Source organism: Epinephelus fuscoguttatus, linkage group LG14 (genome assembly GCF_011397635.1).
Source record: "Epinephelus fuscoguttatus linkage group LG14, E.fuscoguttatus.final_Chr_v1".
In the NCBI taxonomy this organism is placed as follows: Eukaryota; Metazoa; Chordata; class Actinopteri; order Perciformes; family Serranidae; genus Epinephelus; species Epinephelus fuscoguttatus.
Window position 1 is genome coordinate 39,125,355 of NC_064765.1, and position 19,248 is coordinate 39,144,602.

Sequence of the window (19,248 nt, forward strand, 5' to 3'; positions counted from 1 at the left end):
AAAAAATGTTTGTGCGATGAATGTATTTGCCTAGTCCGCGTGCGACGGACTGCTTGCGAGCCGCTTGTGTGTGTGTGTGTGGTCTGTTTTTTTTTCTCGTTTTTTCACTAGATGACAAGAGCGTTCACTGCCGTGCATCGTCTGGCAGCCAGGTGAGTTGGTTCATTAGCGTAATGAACGGAGGGAAAGCTCTTGTCATCAAGTGTCTTTGTCTCTGTGGGGGAGGTGGGGCTATGGGCTACACACACACAGTGCGATCTTCGTGAGGGGGAGACGAGGCGCCGAAGAAAACAGAGTTGAGCGTAAGAGAAAGACATGGAACTTGTTCCTAAATCAAATGCCACGGCCCCTGTGTGGGGGTATTCTTGATTTAAACCAAATGACAGAGTGGAGCCCAGTAATTTGGACGAGCTGGTGTGCCGGGTTTGTTGTAAAACCATCTCAACAAAAAGAGCGAATATGACCAACTTAACTGCACACCTGAGAGTGAGAGACTGACAGTCTATTTTTTTGTATTTATAAGGTCTTCATTTATTTATTTTGGTATTTTACGTGTTATTTTGGATATTTAAATTTTCTTTTTTTTTTGCATTCCTAAATATTCTTGTTAAATACAGGTTTATTTCTCTTTTAAAGCGGTGTACTTGCATCATTATGCTTTTATTATCATTATATAAGTTTAAAAAATGGTCTAAAAACAGCAAAATTACAACAATAATAAAAATGGTCTTAAAAGCACAATATTACGCAATATTTATCACAATAATGTCTGATGCAATTAATCGCCCAGCAAAATTTGTTGTTGTGACAGGTGCTACAAACTTTCTGGCCTGTGCTACAAAATTATCACCCTCTGTAGCACCAGTGCTATGGGCTAAAAAAGTTAACGTACAGCCCTGGAATAAGAATAAAAATCATTTTATTGATCCCCAAAGGGAGAACATCATTAACATTAGAATGACAAAGTGAAAACCACAATTTAGCCAGTCTCTAATGTCACCTGAGTAACTAATATAGCAGATGATGGGGTTTTATCAAACCAGGAAGCAAACATTAGTAACGTTACATACAGTAGCACAGGAGTACCACTGTGTGCTACTGTATGTAACATTACTGACATTAGCTTACTGGCTATGATTTAAAAAAACACGCGCGCACACACACACACACACACACACACACACACACACCTGCTATATCAGTTGTTCAGGTACTGTTAGAGGACTAACGTAATGTTACCAATTTAGTAGTAGTAAGTTAACGTTGTGTTCATAGGGGTGACATTAACAGTAGTTAACACTAGTTAACATTATAGCAGCTGACGAAAAGCGTTATTGATGTTAACGTTAACTCAAACTCAACAGTTCTCACCAATTTTATAGTGACTGAAGAGTTAAAACACTTACTCGCAGAGCCACTCGAAGTCCGCCATCGGCCTTCCCTTCTTTGCCAAGGCATGAATGGTCCTGAACATGGTCATCATTTTTCTTTTCGTTGGTTCAGGTCACCGTCACTGACTTTACCAGAGGGGTTGAGTTCATAGGTTGAGAGGCTTTCAGGCAATCACAGAGGTATCTAGACCTCTCGTGATCTTTAATACATCATAATTTCATGTTCCGTGTCCCTAAAACAAAAGGATTTTGCCTCTGTGCATTGTAATTATGTCCATGTTTGTCTCCTCTTACATTGTAGGCTCCTGCTTTATAATTGTTCATACGTAAACAGTGGTGTCCTGGAAACGTAGCATATAAAAGATAAACAAAAGGGGGCCTAGATTTGATCCGTGTGGAACTGAACTATGTGTTGACTGTTTTGGAGACAAACTCTAGTGGATATAGTAACTCTTATCATGCATATGACTTCAACCAATGTAGTACTCTGCCAGACAGTTCCACTTATTATTTCAGTCTTTTTAATAAGATTATATGATCTACAGTGTCAAAGGCAGTGCTGAGATGTAGAAACACAAGACTGAAAATATTCTTTGAGTCAGTATTTATGTGATCATTGACAATTCTGACAAGAGCAATTTGAGTACTGTGGGGAAGTCTGAACCCAGATTGAAAATGATTCAAAATGCCGCAAGTGACAACAATTAATACAGAGTGGTGCAATTTTACTGTTTTTGCAATTAGAAATAATGTTAGGTACACGGTTGCAAAAATCTACAGTATGTGCATTCTAAGAGATCTACATTCTGAAATTTTATTTACAACACAACCAGAGTTGTTTTCTGCTGTCCATTTTCCTGTTTTAATCCTCATCTCCAGTCTCTCACAATGTCTCTGTCCCTCTCTCTTGCTCTCTCACTTTCTGTGCATATAGAAGATGCCAACGGGGACTTGGCATTGCCAGCCGAAAGGTTACCGGGCCCCAGCGCTGGTTATTGTATGTAATTATCCTGCCAATCTGTTCACCTCAGCGGGCGCCGTGTGGTGATCATGAGGTAGCAATTGTCAAAATGGAAGCAAAAATGGAAAGGGGGCAGGGGAGTGAGTGATAGTTCAGGCTGAGAGTGTGGCTTCATTATAGAGGCCCAGGAAGAAGGAGGATGGACGGAGGAGTTGATTGCCTTCATTAAGTGCACGACTCTCTCGGAGACCACTTTCTCTTTCCTCAGCAGACCCCACGGTCGCTATGATTTTGTAGAGAGGACAGAGATTATGAAGTCATAGTTTATAGAAAACTCTGCAGTGTATTAGCAGTGATTCTGAGAATCCTTCATCTTTGTTGACCCCACTGTTTAAACGTGCTTTACAGGCAAAAGAAAGTAAAGTATATCTGTTTGTGCTTTTTGGCTAGAACAGTGGAGCACATAATAAATAATAAGTAAATGCAAAATAAATGCAAAGTCTTTGTTGCTGGTGAGATGACAGAGCTATAATAGCAGTTGCCCAGTGTCACGAACCGGGCCGCACGGCCATGACAAAAAGGGAGACACATACACAAGGAAAGCCAATTAAAGGATTTTTATTTGCTAAAGAATAAACATAGGAAAAAGAACCTAACTAAACATGGTGTTTGCAATCAGTAAAGTCAGTGGTGTAGGTGAGGGCATGAGTGAAACAATGTATGTGTATGATGTTGTAGAGTGCAGAAACTAAGATAAAACCAAACCCAAAACCGGATGCTGCCTCAGTAAGGAGAAGAGAACGAGCAGTGAGCAGCCAGAGCTTTTAAAAGCTCACTGAACTCAGGTGCTGCCACTTCCCTGATTACCCGCAGCCACGCCCACTGCTACCTGCAAGGGAGAACACAACAAGGCAGGCAGGGCAGGGAGGGTTGTCACACCCCCCCCCATAAGACGGGGGTCCCACAGGATCTCCGTTCCAACAACAACAACAATAATAATGTTTACATATTAGAAAACTTATGGAAAAAGTACACCATAAACTAACTGTCACAACTTACCCCCCACCGCCTGCCAATTCCCAGATCACCCCCACAGCAACCACTCAACCTATAGGGAGCACATTTAAAGGGATGCAAAGGAAAGGGGATAACAAGAGGGAAGCATACAGGTGACATTAAACTGGAGCATGACAATGCATCCGCCACCACATTATCACGGCCTTTAATGTGTCGGATGTCCAGATCATAAGACTGAAGGAACAGTGACCACCTAATCAGCCTCGGGTTGGGGCATCGCAGGGTATGCAGAAAGGTCAGTGGATTGTGATCTGTATAGACCACCACTGGTGTCATTCCAGAACCCACATAGACTGCAAAATGCTGCAGGGCCCAGATCAAAGCAAGGGCTTCCTTTTCAATCACTGAGTAATTTAACTGATGTCGATTAAATTTTTTAGAAAAGAAACTGACTGCTCTGTCAACTCCTGCTCATCTGCCTGCATCAACACAGCCCCTGCTCCTACATGGCTCGTGATCCACCTGTAAGACAAAAGGCTGGCCAAAACGGGGTGCAGCCAGCACTGGTGCTGCACACAAAAGAGACTTCACATTGCCAAAAGCTTCCTGGCACTTTGGCGACCACACAAACTGAGCCTTGGCCTTCAGCAAGTCAGTTAACGGTGCCACAACAGTAGAAAAATTCTTACAGAAACACCTGTAATAACCCACCATCCCAAGAAATCTCATGAGTTCTTTTTTAGTGGTAGGCTGCGGAAACTGCTCAACTGCCGATACTTTAGCATGCACAGGAGCCACTCGCCCTGTCCAACCACTCGACCCAAGTAAGTCACAGTTGCACGAGCAAACTCACACTTAGCCAGATTAATTGTGAGCTTCGCCTCTGCCAACCGGTCAAACAGAGCTCTCACCCGCTGCATGTGAGAAAACCAGGTATCACTGTAGACAACTAAATCATCCAAGTAAACTGCACAACCAGCCAGCCCAGCCACCACACGGTTCATCAAACGCTGAAAAGTTGCCGGTGCATTTCTCAACCCAAATGGCATCACTTTATAGGAGTACAGCCCAGATGGAGTAATGAAAGCTGCCACTTCCTGTGCTCTTTTGGACAAGGGCACCTGCCAGTAACCCTTCAACAGATCAAACTTGCTGACATACCTAGCAGCACCCACCTGGTCTACACAATCCTCCATTCGAGGCAACGGAAAAGAATCTGGCTTCACACCTTGTTAACCTTTCGGAAATCTGAACAAAACCTGGGCGTGTTGTCACTTTTAGGCACCAACAAACATGGAGAAGCCCAGCTTGACAGAGAAGGCACTGCAATGTCATTATCCACCATATACTTCACCTCAGCATCTAAATATTTACGCTTCTCAGGAGAAACTCTATAAAAATGCTGACGGATAGGCTGTGCCTCACCCACATCAATATCATGCTCAGCCCAATCAGTACGGGAGGGTACGTCACCGAACAGACCAGGATACTTAAAAATAAGGTCTTCAAACTCCACAGCCTGTGCTGCTGGCAAATGGCTGAACTGACCCTTTAAGTTCTTGAGGGTCTCTGAATTTTTCAGCCGACCAGACAACAACCCCTCATCAGGCTCAAAAACAGCCTCACCTCCACCCTCATCAGAAAACTCTCCAACTGTGCCAGCTATCAAGGCAGGACTCCCCACCACTGACTCCTGCTGGACAGCACTGGGTGGACTAGAAGAGGGAGCATAATAGGGTTTCAACAGATTTACATGGAACAGTTTCTCAGGCTTCCTACGGCCTGGAGTTGAAATCAAATAATTCTGATCTGAGACCCGTTTAACCACTGTATATGGACCAGAAAACTTGGCCTGGAAGGGAGAACTAACCAGCGGACAAAGAGCCAAAACACGATCACCAGTACTAAACTCACGAACCTCAACCCGACGATCATACTTTTTCTTCATTTTAGCTTGTGAAGCAGCTAACATTTGTTTTGCCAACTCCCCTGCAGAATACAGACGGTGCTTAAAGCCATTTACATAATCAATAAGGTTGGTGGGTGGGTCTGACCCTTCCACCCATCCTTAAACAGAGACAGGGGACCCGCACAGTGTGGCCAAACACTAAATCATTTGGGCTAAACCCTGTACTTTCTTGCACTACCTCCCGTGCAGCCAAAAGCAACCAGGGTAGCCCCTCCTCCCAGTCCCCAACCAGCTCAACACAATAAGCCCGCAAAAGAGCCTTGAGAGTTTGGTGGAAACGCTCCAGAGCCCCTTGACTCTGAGCGTGATAGGCTGTTGACTGATTATGCCTGATCCCTAACAGTTTCAACACTTGGGCCATCAGATGGGACGAAAAGTTAGATCCCTGGTCACTCTGGATCACCCTGGGGATGCCAAACACAGATATAAATTGTGACAGAGCCTTAACCACAGACCTTGCAGTAATTGTGCGCAAAGGATAAGCTGCTGGATACCTGGTGCTTTGACACATGACAGTTAGCAAGTACTGGCACCCTGACTTCAAAGGAGGCAGTGGCCCCACACAATCAATGATTAAGTACTCAAATGGTTGACTAACAGCTGGAATCGGCTGCAGTGGAGCTGGTTTAATGACTTGGTTCGGCTTACCAGTTAGCTGACAAGTACCACAGTTCTTAATGTGCAAAGAAACATCTTTCTTCAATCGAGGCCAAAAAAAATGGCGTAAAATCTTATCATAGGTCTTCCGGACCCCAAAGTGCCCCGACCTGTCATGAGCAAGCTCCAACACATGGCTACGTAACTTGGATGGAACTACCACTTGAAAAATGGGGTCACCAACAAAATCCTCACCATGGGGCAACCACTTCCTCAGCAAAATACCATCCTGAATAAAGTAACCACTGGCAACATTTTTCACCTCACTGGCTGACAACACAGACCCAAACAGCTCTTCCAAAGATGGGTCAGCTCTCTGCTCACTCCGCAGGTCACTGTGAGACACAGCCAAAGGGAAATCAGGCAAACATGGCAACACAGTCTCCACCACCCCTTCCCCCTCCTTCGACTCAGCCTGACTCATCGCCCGTAATCGCACATGCCGGAAAAACTTCAGGAAAACACACAGCACTTTTATCAGGCTGCTCTGAACTCAAAGGAGAAGCAGTGACCACTGGAGGCGGTGGCTCACTCGCCCAAACACGACTGCCAGCCAAATCATTACCCAGAATGATATCAATCCCTTCAACTGGTAATGCTGGTCTCACAGCAATAGGCACCTCGCCCTGCACCAAGCCACAGTCTAAGGTCATCTTATGTAATGGGACAGGCACCAACCCCAACCCCATTCCTCGCATAAGGATCTTATCCCCAGTATCAGTTTTCTCTGAAAACGGCAAAACAGATTCCACAATATAAGAATTAACAGCACCGGTATCCCTCAAGATCTTAACGGGAACCTTAGTGTTACTACCAGCCTGTGTTACAAACCCATCAGAGACAAAAGGCCTATAGGACTCACTGGGGTCGTCAGCCACAGCAAATTCTGCCTTCCCACCTTGACACACTACCACATCCACAGGACCAGGAACACTTGCAGCCAGGGCAGCGGGTTTTACACGGCCGCTTCCTGCGTGCTGCTTCCTAGCCCTAAGTATTGGGCAGTCTAACTTCCAGTGGCCTGGCTCATGGCAGTAATGGCACAAATTCTCTCCTTTCCTGGTGTACCCGGGCCCCCTTACCCGAAGAACCCCCAAAGCGAACAGGCGATTTACCACCAGTATCCTTGTGCCTCACAGGCTCCTGCACAGGCTCACCCGACTGGCTTTTATGAATGAGGACATATTCATCTGCTAGTTCCGCAGCCTCAGCCGCAGTCTTAACCTTACGCTCAGTAAGATGTGTAGCCACTTAAACTGCTCCAAGATGATCAAATCACACAAGCTGTCAAAATCTCCAACATCCGAAGCCATACACCAACGATTGAAATGAGTAGTCAACTCCCTCGCAAACTCCATATGCGACTGGTTAGCCCTTTTTTCCCACGTCCTAAAACGCTGGCGATAGGCTTCCGGGACTAACTCATACGCCTTTAGTACAGCAGTCTTAACTGACTTATAAGTAAGATTGTCATTACTTAAAGATGCATAAGTCTCCTGTGCCTTCCCAGACAACACACACTGCAACAACAAAATTTGGTCAGAATCTGACCAACCCTCTGCCTGTGCAACCCGCTCAAACAGAGAGAAAAAAACATCTGGATCCTTCTCATTGAACTTCGGCAAAAGCCGCAAATTCCTCACAACATCAGGAGCCCTAGGGAGCGAAGATGAACCTTCCTCGCTGTGCAAGACATCCTCAGAAAGCTTACCATCTCTGACTAAGCCCAACCTAGCAGTCTGCAGCGCTATCTTTGCCTGCTCCGTCTCAAGCCGTAATCGTTCAATTGTGACCTGCTTTTCCACCTCCAATCTACACCTTTCTGTCTCAGCTTCCTGCCTCTCCTTCTCATGAGACAACTGTAACAAAAGCAACTCCTTTTGCTGCTCAAAGGTCAAACTTCCCACTGGAACTGAAAGTGACTGTGTTGCTAGTGCCTGACCAAGTCCTTTCTTTGCACCCAACACCCCTTTCTCAACTAACTGCAGCTTAAGCATAGCCTTCATACTGTCCTTACGTTTGTCACTAAGATCACTCAGATCAACTTCATACTCCTCTGCAATTTTCGTCAGCTGATCCTTAGTGCATCGATCCAAAAACCCCTCATTTGGGGCAGCAAGAAATTCTTCTATCCCTGCCATCCTATAGTAAACACTGTCTCAAGCCAAGCAAACGAAAACAGGACAACAGAGCCACACACAGTGCTGCCCAGGCCGACTAGTGCACCAAAGAGACACTGCTAGTGTCCCCAAGTTAATGTGAAGTTCTCTATCTAGACTGCCGATACCAAACTTACCTAATCTCACTGAACCCTAGTCTTCATGCAGATTAGCGGTGGGATATTTAAACACTCAAACCAGTAGCCTGGGAAAGCCCCCAGCCAAGCTGGTTACCCACCCAACAGCTACGGATGTGTCCCCGAGACAACTGCTCTACCCGACACCACACAAAAACAACAAACTAAAAAAACAAACCAACGAGCCCAAAAGGACCACATTGCTATACCTATCCAGGGAAACTCCACAAAAACAACACTCAATACACTAGAGGACCGTGCCACACTGCTGATAGCCCACACCTGAGCACAGGACCAAACTCCTCTAACCGAAACAACAACCAAAACAAAAAAGCCCAACATGAACTTTCCTACTCAAAACGCATCTCCCAAGCACAAGGCACAACAGACATCACTATCACTATAGTCTACGTCTAAGCCAACCCCATGCACCACCAAACAAAACCCCAAATCAATAAGGGCACCAAACAACGGCCTCAAACCAATCAAATTTGAACGGACGAGCCCCCACTTGTCACGAACCGGGCCGCACGGCCATGACAAAAAGGGAGACACATACACAAGGAAAGCCAATTAAAGGATTTTTATTTGCTAAAGAATAAACATAGGAAAAAGAACCTAACTAAACATGGTGTTTGCAATCAGTAAAGTCAGTGGTGTAGGTGAGGGCATGAGTGAAACAATGTATGTGTATGATGTTGTAGAGTGCAGAAACTAAGATAAAACCAAACCCAAAACCGGATGCTGCCTCAGTAAGGAGAAGAGAACGAGCAGTGAGCAGCCAGAGCTTTTAAAAGCTCACTGAACTCAGGTGCTGCCACTTCCCTGATTACCCGCAGCCACGCCCACTGCTACCTGCAAGGGAGAACACAACAAGGCAGGCAGGGCAGGGAGGGTTGTCACACCCAGACTTTAGAAACAAAAGGCTCGGGGCTCTGAAAAGTCAGGTCACCTCATGGCCAAAGCAGTGGCGTTGCTTCAGTGTTTGTCGTTATTCCCCCCACCATCAGATGACACTGCAGGCCTTGAGAGCTTTGACAAACTCATCGCTTCTAGATAATAGTTAAAAACACAAATATCTTCATTTAAAGACATTCAAACATTGAAAGGACTGTCATGTACTTTGCGTTTTGAGCCCCTTTTGGGCAGTTTTGTCTTATTTTGATGGATGTGTGGTCTGTTTAATGTCCAGCAAGACATTTCCTGATCAGCTACAGTAATAAAAATTGAAAATAGATGTTAGTGAAAAGGTGTCTATATTCTGAACAAAAGGTGCAGCAACAAACATGATTCTCAGCTGGGAAACAAATTAAAGTAACTTATACATGTGTGGGTGCTCACCCACCTTCCAGTTGCAGACTTGCCAACCTGTATGCATTTTGTGTACCAGGCACGCATTTTGACATCAAAGTACACTGGTATGATTTGATGCTCTAAAAGTACACATATCACTCGATCGCGCATTTCGCCGGTTTCAGTGTATTTGTCTATGTAAGATGTCACTCAAGTTGATACCCGGTGAATATAGGTGCGTAGGCGGAACGAAAAGATTTCGGCCAGTCAGATTGCTGCATATTGCCCCCCCGCCCTCCCATCCACGGCTGACTAAGAAAGATGCGCTTGATTCAGTTCCATCCAGTTAGACAGTACACTGTCGCCCTCACCATCAAGATAGATGAACCCTCTTCGCCCACACCTCTGGGTAGTCCTCAGTGATGACTATCAATTCAAACAATGCTGACAGGTAAAATGACGTAAGAAATGGAAAAATTCAGAGCTTTTGAGAGCTTCTGTCTGTAAGCAGTTCGCTTCTGTCTGTAAACAGTTAACTTTAGCTTGTGTCTATTAGAGCTAGCTTCTATCTTAGCAGTTAGCTTCTGTCTGTAAACAGTTAACTACAGTCTCATAGCAGTTAGCTTCTGTCTGTTAGCAGTTAGCTCTTATTAGCTCCTCACCATCAGCTCAGACCGGAGTTACCGTGTGTTCAGTTCGGTAGACGGTAGCACCTTCTCACGCTCGTTTAAGAAATCTCACTCCACCACCGACTCCTTTTTTATTTATTTTTTTACGCCCTCTAGTGTGTTCACTCGTGTGTGTGTGTGTGTGTGTGTGTGTGTGTGTGTGTGTGTGTGTGTGTGTGTGTGTGCGGGCACGTGTGTGTGCGCGCCCAACGGGGCCAAACTCCGCCGTGCACGATACAGAGAGCAGGGGAGATTGTAAACGCACGACAATGGAGAGACAGAAATGACATGCGGTCTGTAAATAAGATAAATAACATAAGGCTATTTAGTTTGTTTAATAAAAGGACAAGGTATAGACCTGTTCTATAGGAAAGGTTACCTTAAGTGACTTCTTTGTGATCTGGCACTATATAGAAAATAAAATTAAATAAAATTAACTTGACCTTCAAGGGGGGGCAGGGCGAGGTGCCCCCCTAATAAAATGGTAGGGCAAACACTGAAGTAAATAGTGTCAAAGTCGCCTGTCGTCGATACATTGCTGGTGAGAATTGTACCAAGGTAAGCAAATTGTAGACAAATTTACATTCAACTAACTATAACACACTTATGATAAAAGACTTTTTGTTTGATGAGTCTGCTGAATTTCTATAAGAAAAAAACAAGGCAATAAGGAGAGAGTAGTTCTAATAGGTGTCGTACTACACAAGAACATGATGAGGAATGCTAATGTAATGCACTTGTCTATGATCTATTATCTATTTCTGTATGAAATTGCATGAAAATAGGATTTCGCCATGTGATGTTTCAAAATTTTCTCGGGGGAGAACCCCCCAAATCCCACTTGAAATCTTTCTTTTTGTCACAACAGGACATATTACTGTATTTTTTAAGCAGATGATCAATACTACCATCAGATTGATGAAATTGACCTTGATCTGCGCCATAAAACAAATATTGGGCGTCTATGGACGTATGTGGGGCTTAGGCCTATAGATATGAATATGTAAACGTATGCTCGTTTCTTCTGTTTGCCACATGTGCATATTGACTTTTATGGTAAAAAAAAAAAAAAAAAAAAAAGTGCCGCCGTGTCCACATATGTTCATGACCACGCACAAGTGTCTGGTAAGGTGGTACTCATAACCTTTCTTCAAGGTTGGCAGGTCTGCAGTTGTCATCAGGCCATGGGCCAGGATGAAGTGACTGGGTAAGCAGTTAAAAATTGAGAGGGGCAGATTTGTATGGTTCCATGCCAGCTATAGCCGTGGCTGGAGGCATCATTATTATTAACGCAATATCTCTAGACCACATCAGGATTTTTTTTTCCCCTTCAAATTTGGCTAAACTTGCACTTGGACTTTCCAATGAACTGATTAGTATTTGGTGGTCAAAGGTCACTGTGACCCAACACTGTGGCCGTAACTCAGGAAGTTGTACGCTAATTATGACAAAATTTCACACAGATGATGATGTGATGACATTTTATATCCTAAAGGTCAACTTCACTGTGACATTCATGATGTTCTGCAAAAACACTTTTATGGCCATTATTTAACGTGATAAATCAGGAACAGGAAGAGAGAAATTTGGTCCAATACTGAATTGGTGACATTAATCTTGCTTACTCATCTTGAAACTGTGCTGATTGTATAGATCTACTGTTATTGCTGGGGGGAGATGTGGTCTTGCAGGGGCCCATTTTTTAAAAACAGCACCCACCCATATCTGTAAAGCTCAGTACCAGACACGACCTGTTAGCCGTCATTATGTCTAACTCAAAGCTGCACCAGCCCGCACCTGTTAATTAAAGTCCCGCAACCTGAATGGCACCTGTGATTACACACACACAGGCTACAGTTACTGACATTAAGATGGGTTTTCCGTTCTTGAACTCCAGATCCAGCTGAGGAAAAGTCTGGCTGCGTTCAGTGCTGGGATGACAAAAACTTTCTGCGCAATCACTGCCAAGTTAGGAAACATTTTAGTATGCTCCTTCCACCACCACAAAACCTCATAAGGATCCTCTTTGGGTGTCTTGAACTCATAGTAGGCTGCCACCTCATCCTTGGGCTTCAAAGTTTCACCACTGGAGTCCTCCACATCAGTAACAAATGTGATGATGGGGTCAAAGTTAAGTTAAACTGGTGTCATTGACTTTCAAAATAAAAGGAATTGCAGCTTGATAATAGTGATTTAGATGTTAAAATATCACACATGTACTGCACATCTTTTTCAATTGTATTATTTTGGAAAATAAAAACTATATTTTTGTTCTCACAAAATATATTTTAGTTCTTTAGTTTATTTTTACCCATGCCCCTACCCTTTGAATTTATGTATATATTTTTACCTGTTTCACAGCTTATTGCTGGTTACCCGCAGGTACCTGACCTGGTGCCTGAGGCATGTTTTCACAGAGACTGATGTTAACTTTAAGTGCAATTTGACTGGTTCCCAGAGGCATACAATAGTTCTACTTTTTCAAAATTTAAAATTCATTGATATAATCAACAAATAACCTCAGAAAGGCTAAATAACAACATAAGGCTACTGTTTCAAAATCAAACAATACATTTATTAATAAGAACACATACATAAGACAGCACTAGCAGAGTGCTAAATATTTTTTTGAGCTAATGAATGATTCTCTGTCAAACAAAGCAGGGGGTGCAAACACAAACTTCTGTTTGCAGCCTGCACCTCTCTCTGTCTCTCTCTCTGTGATTGTCCCTTCACCTCCCTGTTGTGTCCCTTCTGTCTGTGGATTGCTATAATGGTGGGAGATGGAATCTGGGCCAAAAGTTCCTTTTACGACCATGAAAAGCAAGCAGACTAAGAAACCAAACTAAGTGAAGTGTTTTGTCTATTGATTCTGTCCTTCTGTTTGTTTCAGGACTACAGACAGCACCACACCTACACGCACACGCACACGCACAGGCACACACACACACACACACACACACACCCCTATGACATACACCAAACAGCGCTGTCCATGGTTCTAAACCATTAGCTAAGCGATAGTCATGTCTATCTTTGCCAATAATTTTGTTGTTTTTGCTGTTTTTTATAGAAACATTTAAAGTAACATAAAGTACACAGAGGGGGTAAAAAAATACAACTGAGAGGGCTAAGATTCCTTATGGCACCAGGCCCATGTGTCATCAACAAGTTGATAATCAATTCAATCAATCAATTTTGTTTATAAAGCCCAATATCACAAATCACAATTTGCCTCACAGGGCTTTACAGCATACGACAACCCTCTGTCCTTAAGACCCTCACAGCGGATAAGGAAAAACTCCCCCAAAAAAAACCCTTTAACGGGGAAAAAAAAATGGTAGAAACCTCAGGAAGAGCAACTGAGGAGGGATCCCTCTTCCAGGACGGACAGACGTGCAATAGATGTCGTACAGAACAGATCAGCATAATAAATTAACAGTAATCCACATGACACAGAGAGAGAGAGAGAGAGAGAGAGAGAGAGAGAGATGCAGGTAATGACAGTAGCTTACAACAACATTAATGAAAGTAATAATATTATAGTTATAGTTCTGGCTACTGTGGTACAATATGTTGAAAGTATGTATTAATACCTGGCAGTATACATGTGTGACAATAGTCATATGTGTGTAATAACAGAAGAAGTATGACTAATGACTAATGATGGCAGCAGCAGCAGGAGGCATCTGGCGGGACCACGGCAGCAGCACAACCACACACGTCACGCTGTCCAGGCACCGCTGTGATATAACCCATCTCTTCATATTCTTCTTGTCTTACAGAAAACCACCAAGAGAAAAAAAGCATCAGATGAAGCAGAAGAGAGTGAGACTGACGGACAACCTATCAAGAAAAAGAGAGTCACAAAGAAAAGAGGTAGTTTTTTTTTTTTTTTTTTTCTTTTTCTTCCAATTTCTGATCAGGTATGTCTGAGGTCATTTTGGCCTGTTACAACTGATTTCTTGCCCCTTTCTCTACAGGGGCCATTCTTCTCTGCTCACTTTGTTGCTCAGTTAGTGATACTAAATCAAGTTCCAGGTACTCTTAAGGCTCATTTATGCCCAACGTTAAATATGGATCCGGACACGGACGGAGTCTTCTGTCCGTGCTCTGCGTTCATTTCATCCGTCTTTCTGCACGTTTCCACAAAGCTTACGGATACGGGCCAAACGGAGCAGTACCACCGGAACCGTGGGGGCAGGGTTGCTGTCACTCCCCGATACGTAGCTCTAGTGAGACACGAAGAAGAAATAACAATTCAGTTTCTCTCATCGGCAGTACTAGAGAAAAGAATTCTCCGTCCTCCAGTCGCGATGTATTTAACAGCCCCACCGACCACTGCCTCCTACAACACTGCCTCTGTTTTTGTCTTTTATGCAAGAGGTACATTATCAATATCTCCTTCACAGTTGCCATGTTTGTTTTTGAGTTTGTTGTTGTCATAAACTTTTGACGCTGGGCTGCCTCCTGGTGGATACATTGGTTAACATCTATGCCAACGTAAAGGGCGCATGGAAGCATGTGGGCAGTGACGGTAACATCGTTTGACAAGGACGTATACATTTTCGTACATAAAGGGAGCATAAATGAACCCTTAGGGGTTACCAGCAGCGCTGTCAATCATGATTGGTCATGACTATAACAAACACAACTGTGACTACCATTGTACAGCTGTGGGGCGCCACCGTGGCCAAGGGTTTAAGATGCATATCATGTAAATAGTGATGTCCCTGGATTGAATCTGAACAGGAACGTTTGTTCCATTTTATCCCTCTCTCTTTATCTCCTCACATTTCATGTCTGCCTCTCAATTAAACACAAAAATGACCCCAAGGAAAGTATTGCTGGACACTTGTTAGATAAACCATGATGTCCAGGCCCAAAAATGAAATGGGTCCCTGCTGAAACACTTTCCCGCCACGCACGTTCCGGTAGTTGTTTGGGCTATTCACCGGTTTTGCGGTATATGAAAAATTCATATCATAACAAAAATAAATACCGGTTTTCGGTATGAACCGGTATACCGCCCAGCCCTAGTAGGCGCACATTAAGATATTTCCTAAACACAGCGGCTAGATCCCCGCCACGTCCAGAGGGCTGAGGCTTGCTTAAGAAGTTACAGGCAACAGTTCAACAAGTGGAGCGAGCTCACCGGTGTTCAGCCAGGTCTCATTAGGAGGAAATCCAATCCATGGATGGAAAAAGTCTTAAGGATGAAAGTCTTACTTGATATGGATCTTGCGTCGATCAGAGCCACCGAATTGTCAGAAAATGCTGTTTTTCCTGCTCTCTCTCTCTCTCTCTCTCTCTCTCTCTCTCTCTCTCTCCTTCCCTCCTTCCCTCCTTCCCTCTGCTGATGTTGGACAGCTGTTTACAGTCCTGTAATGTTATCCCTACTAGCACTTACCTGTTTCACCAGTAGAGAACTGAGACTGACCACTGGGGGCAAATGTTGTGAACTGCATACAATGAATTTAAAGGCACTGTATGTAAGAATGTGGCCAAAACGGTTACTGCACTCAAATTCAAAATACTGCCGCGAGTCGTGTCCGCCCCCCCTCCCCTACAGATTCGAGGTTGCTGGACAGCGGCACGCTGGGGACTGATTTGTTTGCCCACGGACGGCTGCTGTGGCAGGGCTGTGTCGCCGCGTCCTTGATCTTCGGCTTTCCAGCGGACCGTTCTCTGCTGCTAACGCTGCTGCCGGGATACAGCTGAGGAGGAGCCAGCTGCTAATGCTATGTACCGGGACACTGCTAATGCTGCTTGCCGTGCTGCTGTAGCTCAGTCGTAACTGTAACTGATGCTGAGACTCGACTGACTGTGTGGCTGGTAGAGGGCGGTGGGTGGCACAACAGGCCAAAACACAAATTCAAAACATAAACATGATTTGCGGACTGCAAATATTCTGGCTGTACTATTGTTGTCGGTGAGATCAGTATGTTATATGAACATTATTCCTTAGTCTCTGTGACATATTAGGAGGATTTTATATTATATTTGCTTTAGATTTCTTACATATAGCTCCTTTAATAGAATACTGCCAAAGCCTAGTGTGGACCAAAGTCACTAAAATTAGAACTTCTTAATTAAAAGCATATGAAATTTGAAATTTCTATGAAATGTATGGAGCAATCTTTTCACCATGTTTTCTGTTCAGTGTATGCCCTTTATCTTTGTCACATGCAGTTGTTGGAATGTTTTCATTATTTCCATTGTACTCCACACTCACTGGAGTGAAAGGTGAAATATCAGAGATGGATTTTTCCTCTGGGCAGTTTACAAAGACAAAAGAGTCTTTTTTTACAGAGCAACTGTGGCAGATCTTGACAAGGAAAAAGAACAAGGGTGCATAAGTATGTTACACTGTAGTGGCTGCAGGCAGTACACACCCAGATGCTCAAAAAAAGTTATGGCCGAAGTTAAAGACATAAACAATATCAAGTGCCGTCAAATAATTGCATATAAAGAAGGTTGTCTTTTTAACTGAGAACTATTGTATGCTGCTTTAAAGCTTAACTGTAATGAATTTCCTCCTGCAGAAGTGAATGGAGTGAAGAAAAGTCCCAAAAAAACAACTAAACCAAGAAAGGTACCCAGCACTGGAAAACCTGGTGACCCCAGATGTAGACTGGTGGAGGTGGGCACCAAGACATCACCCGGACCTGCCCAGAAATCCAGAGGCAGACCCAAGAAAACCATTGTCTAAGGATCCACCCTGTTACACTTCTCCCTCCATCCTCTGGTCTCTCCTCTGCTTCTTTTTTTCAAGTTTTATATGGTTTCTATCTGTAAAACACACTGTGAGATGTTGATGTTTTATTTTATTTGGTGTGGTTGAAGCCAGATCTTTTGTAATAAAGAGGAAATTAAATTGTCCATCTTTTGGTTTTAATTAAAGGTTTCAGGGTTGATATTCAGAGTATGATGGGAAAAAAAAGATCAAGTTTTTCCTCCATTTTACCATGACGCGGGGCTCGGAGGTAAATTCAGTTATTATTGTCATTATATAAACGTGTAGTAAACAGAAGCCTAATGGCAGGCGGAGTAAGAACTTAAGACAGCCCCTCTACAGAATCTTGGCAGCATCTTTATTTCCTGCATATTATTAATCTGCATGAGCCAACAGAATAACTCCGCCTCCTTTTAAAATGTTCAACCAAATGGCTCTAAGGATCAACTGGGTTAACTGGAAAGGCTTGAGGATCATGATTAGGGAATGTGTTCCCAATATGAGTTTTGCTGAGAAGTGAGTTGCTGTAGTTTTATGGTGGATCCACCCACAATGTAGGCCTAAGTGGGATTTGGAGTAGCAGTTTGATCTGGGATGTAACCATGTCTTTGGATACTGAAGTGAAGAGAAAAGAAGAGCTCATGAACTATCACCTTTTCACTGTCAGCTAATGCCATCATTAGATGTTTAGGAATGTCTCCTGATATACCCTGATAAAATGGCAGAATTAAAGCTAAATCTACACTTAGCTACATGTGTGACTCTAGCAGCATTTTTTACTTTATGATATTTGGCAAAATGCAGTTTATGATACCATCACTTTCTGACAGGTCACCCTCTATAAAGAATTAAGAAGTTGAAAGTAATACCAATATTATCAGTTTATCTTTTACTGATTCTTTGCAGATCAGTTACATTACACTGATAAGAACAACGTAGGTTTCTGGGTTTCAAAGAATCCCTCTGTCTCGTGTTTAGTCTTTATTTTTGGTATTACTAATGTTACAAATGTTGGTAATCCATGACATAATCATTTGTGGGTTCCAGACTTTCTAATAAGCCAGTTTGTCTCACTTATGCATTATGCATGTTAATACGTTGTTATTATATAGATTTGCTCGAGATTCTCTGCAGGTTTTTCCAAAAGTTAAGTGTTTCATTAGAGCATCTTCCTGATCAATTATTGAGCTGAGAAAAGTGTCTTGCTGGAAGATAAAAAGCAAGCAGCGATCTCTGGGGCTGAAAAACACAGCGGTACCCAAAACTGCAGTTCCTCTAACGGCCACTTGAGGCTGGCTCCAAAAGCACATCAATCCCCATAGACCTCCATGTTAAAATGCCCAGCTTTACAGCAAAAATAATTGCCCGTTCACGGCAACTATAAGGGGAGTAAATTTTTATTCAACTCACCCATTTACATTTTATTAAGGCTTTAAGTTACACATAATTATGGAGGGGTCACTTTGAGTGACAGGCTGTCTACATCACTTCAGACCAGACTAGTCCTGAACCTGGTTGGGTACCTTACTGGTAACCTGCAAAAAGCTGTACAATTAAAAAAAAAATGTATGTGTGTGTATACATAAAAAAAAACCCTGGTATGGGCATGGGTAAAAGTGAATTTGTACGCAGGCGGATGTTTCAGAATAAAACATGAAAAAGATGTGCAGTATATGTGTAGATGACATCTAAATCACTATTATCAAGCCGCAATTCCTTTTATTTTGACAGTCAATGACACAAGTTGAGCCTTTGACCCTGTTGTCACATGACACGTGACTGACATGGAGGAATCCAGCAATGAAACTTTGCAGCCAGATGTTGAGGTGGCAGCCTACATTGAATTCAAGACACCCAAGGAGAATCCTTCTGAGGTTTTATGGTGGTGGAAGGAGCATGCTAAAATGTTTCCTAACTGGCAGTGTTTGTGTGGAACCATCCCGACATCAAGCGCAGCCAGTGAAAGACGCTGGAAGTAGGCCAAGAATAGCTTTGTAAACAAGAGTATGCCCAGAGATATTGGATGAAGCGAGATACCCCACCGTAGGCTTATCCAATGTTAAGAAAACGGTTACTCTTCCTGTCTCCTAAGTGGGCGTGGTTAGCTCTCCCTCCAATCAGAGCCTGTTCTCCCTCAACCTGTCTGGATGTCTGTGTATGCGGATCGAGAAGCAGGTGGAATGAAAATACATTCTTCCTATTATTGCAGCCTATTGCTGCACAAAGCTTGGGCATTTTTTATTTAAAATAAATTACTGTT

The 19,248-nt window shown here is 43.4% G+C and overlaps 1 protein-coding gene across 1 annotated transcript in view; it reads left to right on the plus strand.

Moving 5' to 3' along the window:
- vrk1 (VRK serine/threonine kinase 1) overlaps positions 1 to 17,134 on the plus strand; it is a 36,101-nt gene extending 18,967 nt beyond the window's left edge. Inside the window, exons 12-13 of the mRNA XM_049596301.1 lie at positions 14,038 to 14,131; positions 16,798 to 17,134. Coding sequence (XP_049452258.1) covers positions 14,038 to 14,131; positions 16,798 to 16,964 — 261 coding nt within the window. The 3' untranslated portion in view covers positions 16,965 to 17,134. The remainder of the gene's footprint in view (positions 1 to 14,037; positions 14,132 to 16,797) is intronic.
- The last annotated feature ends 2,114 nt before the right edge of the window (positions 17,135 to 19,248 follow it).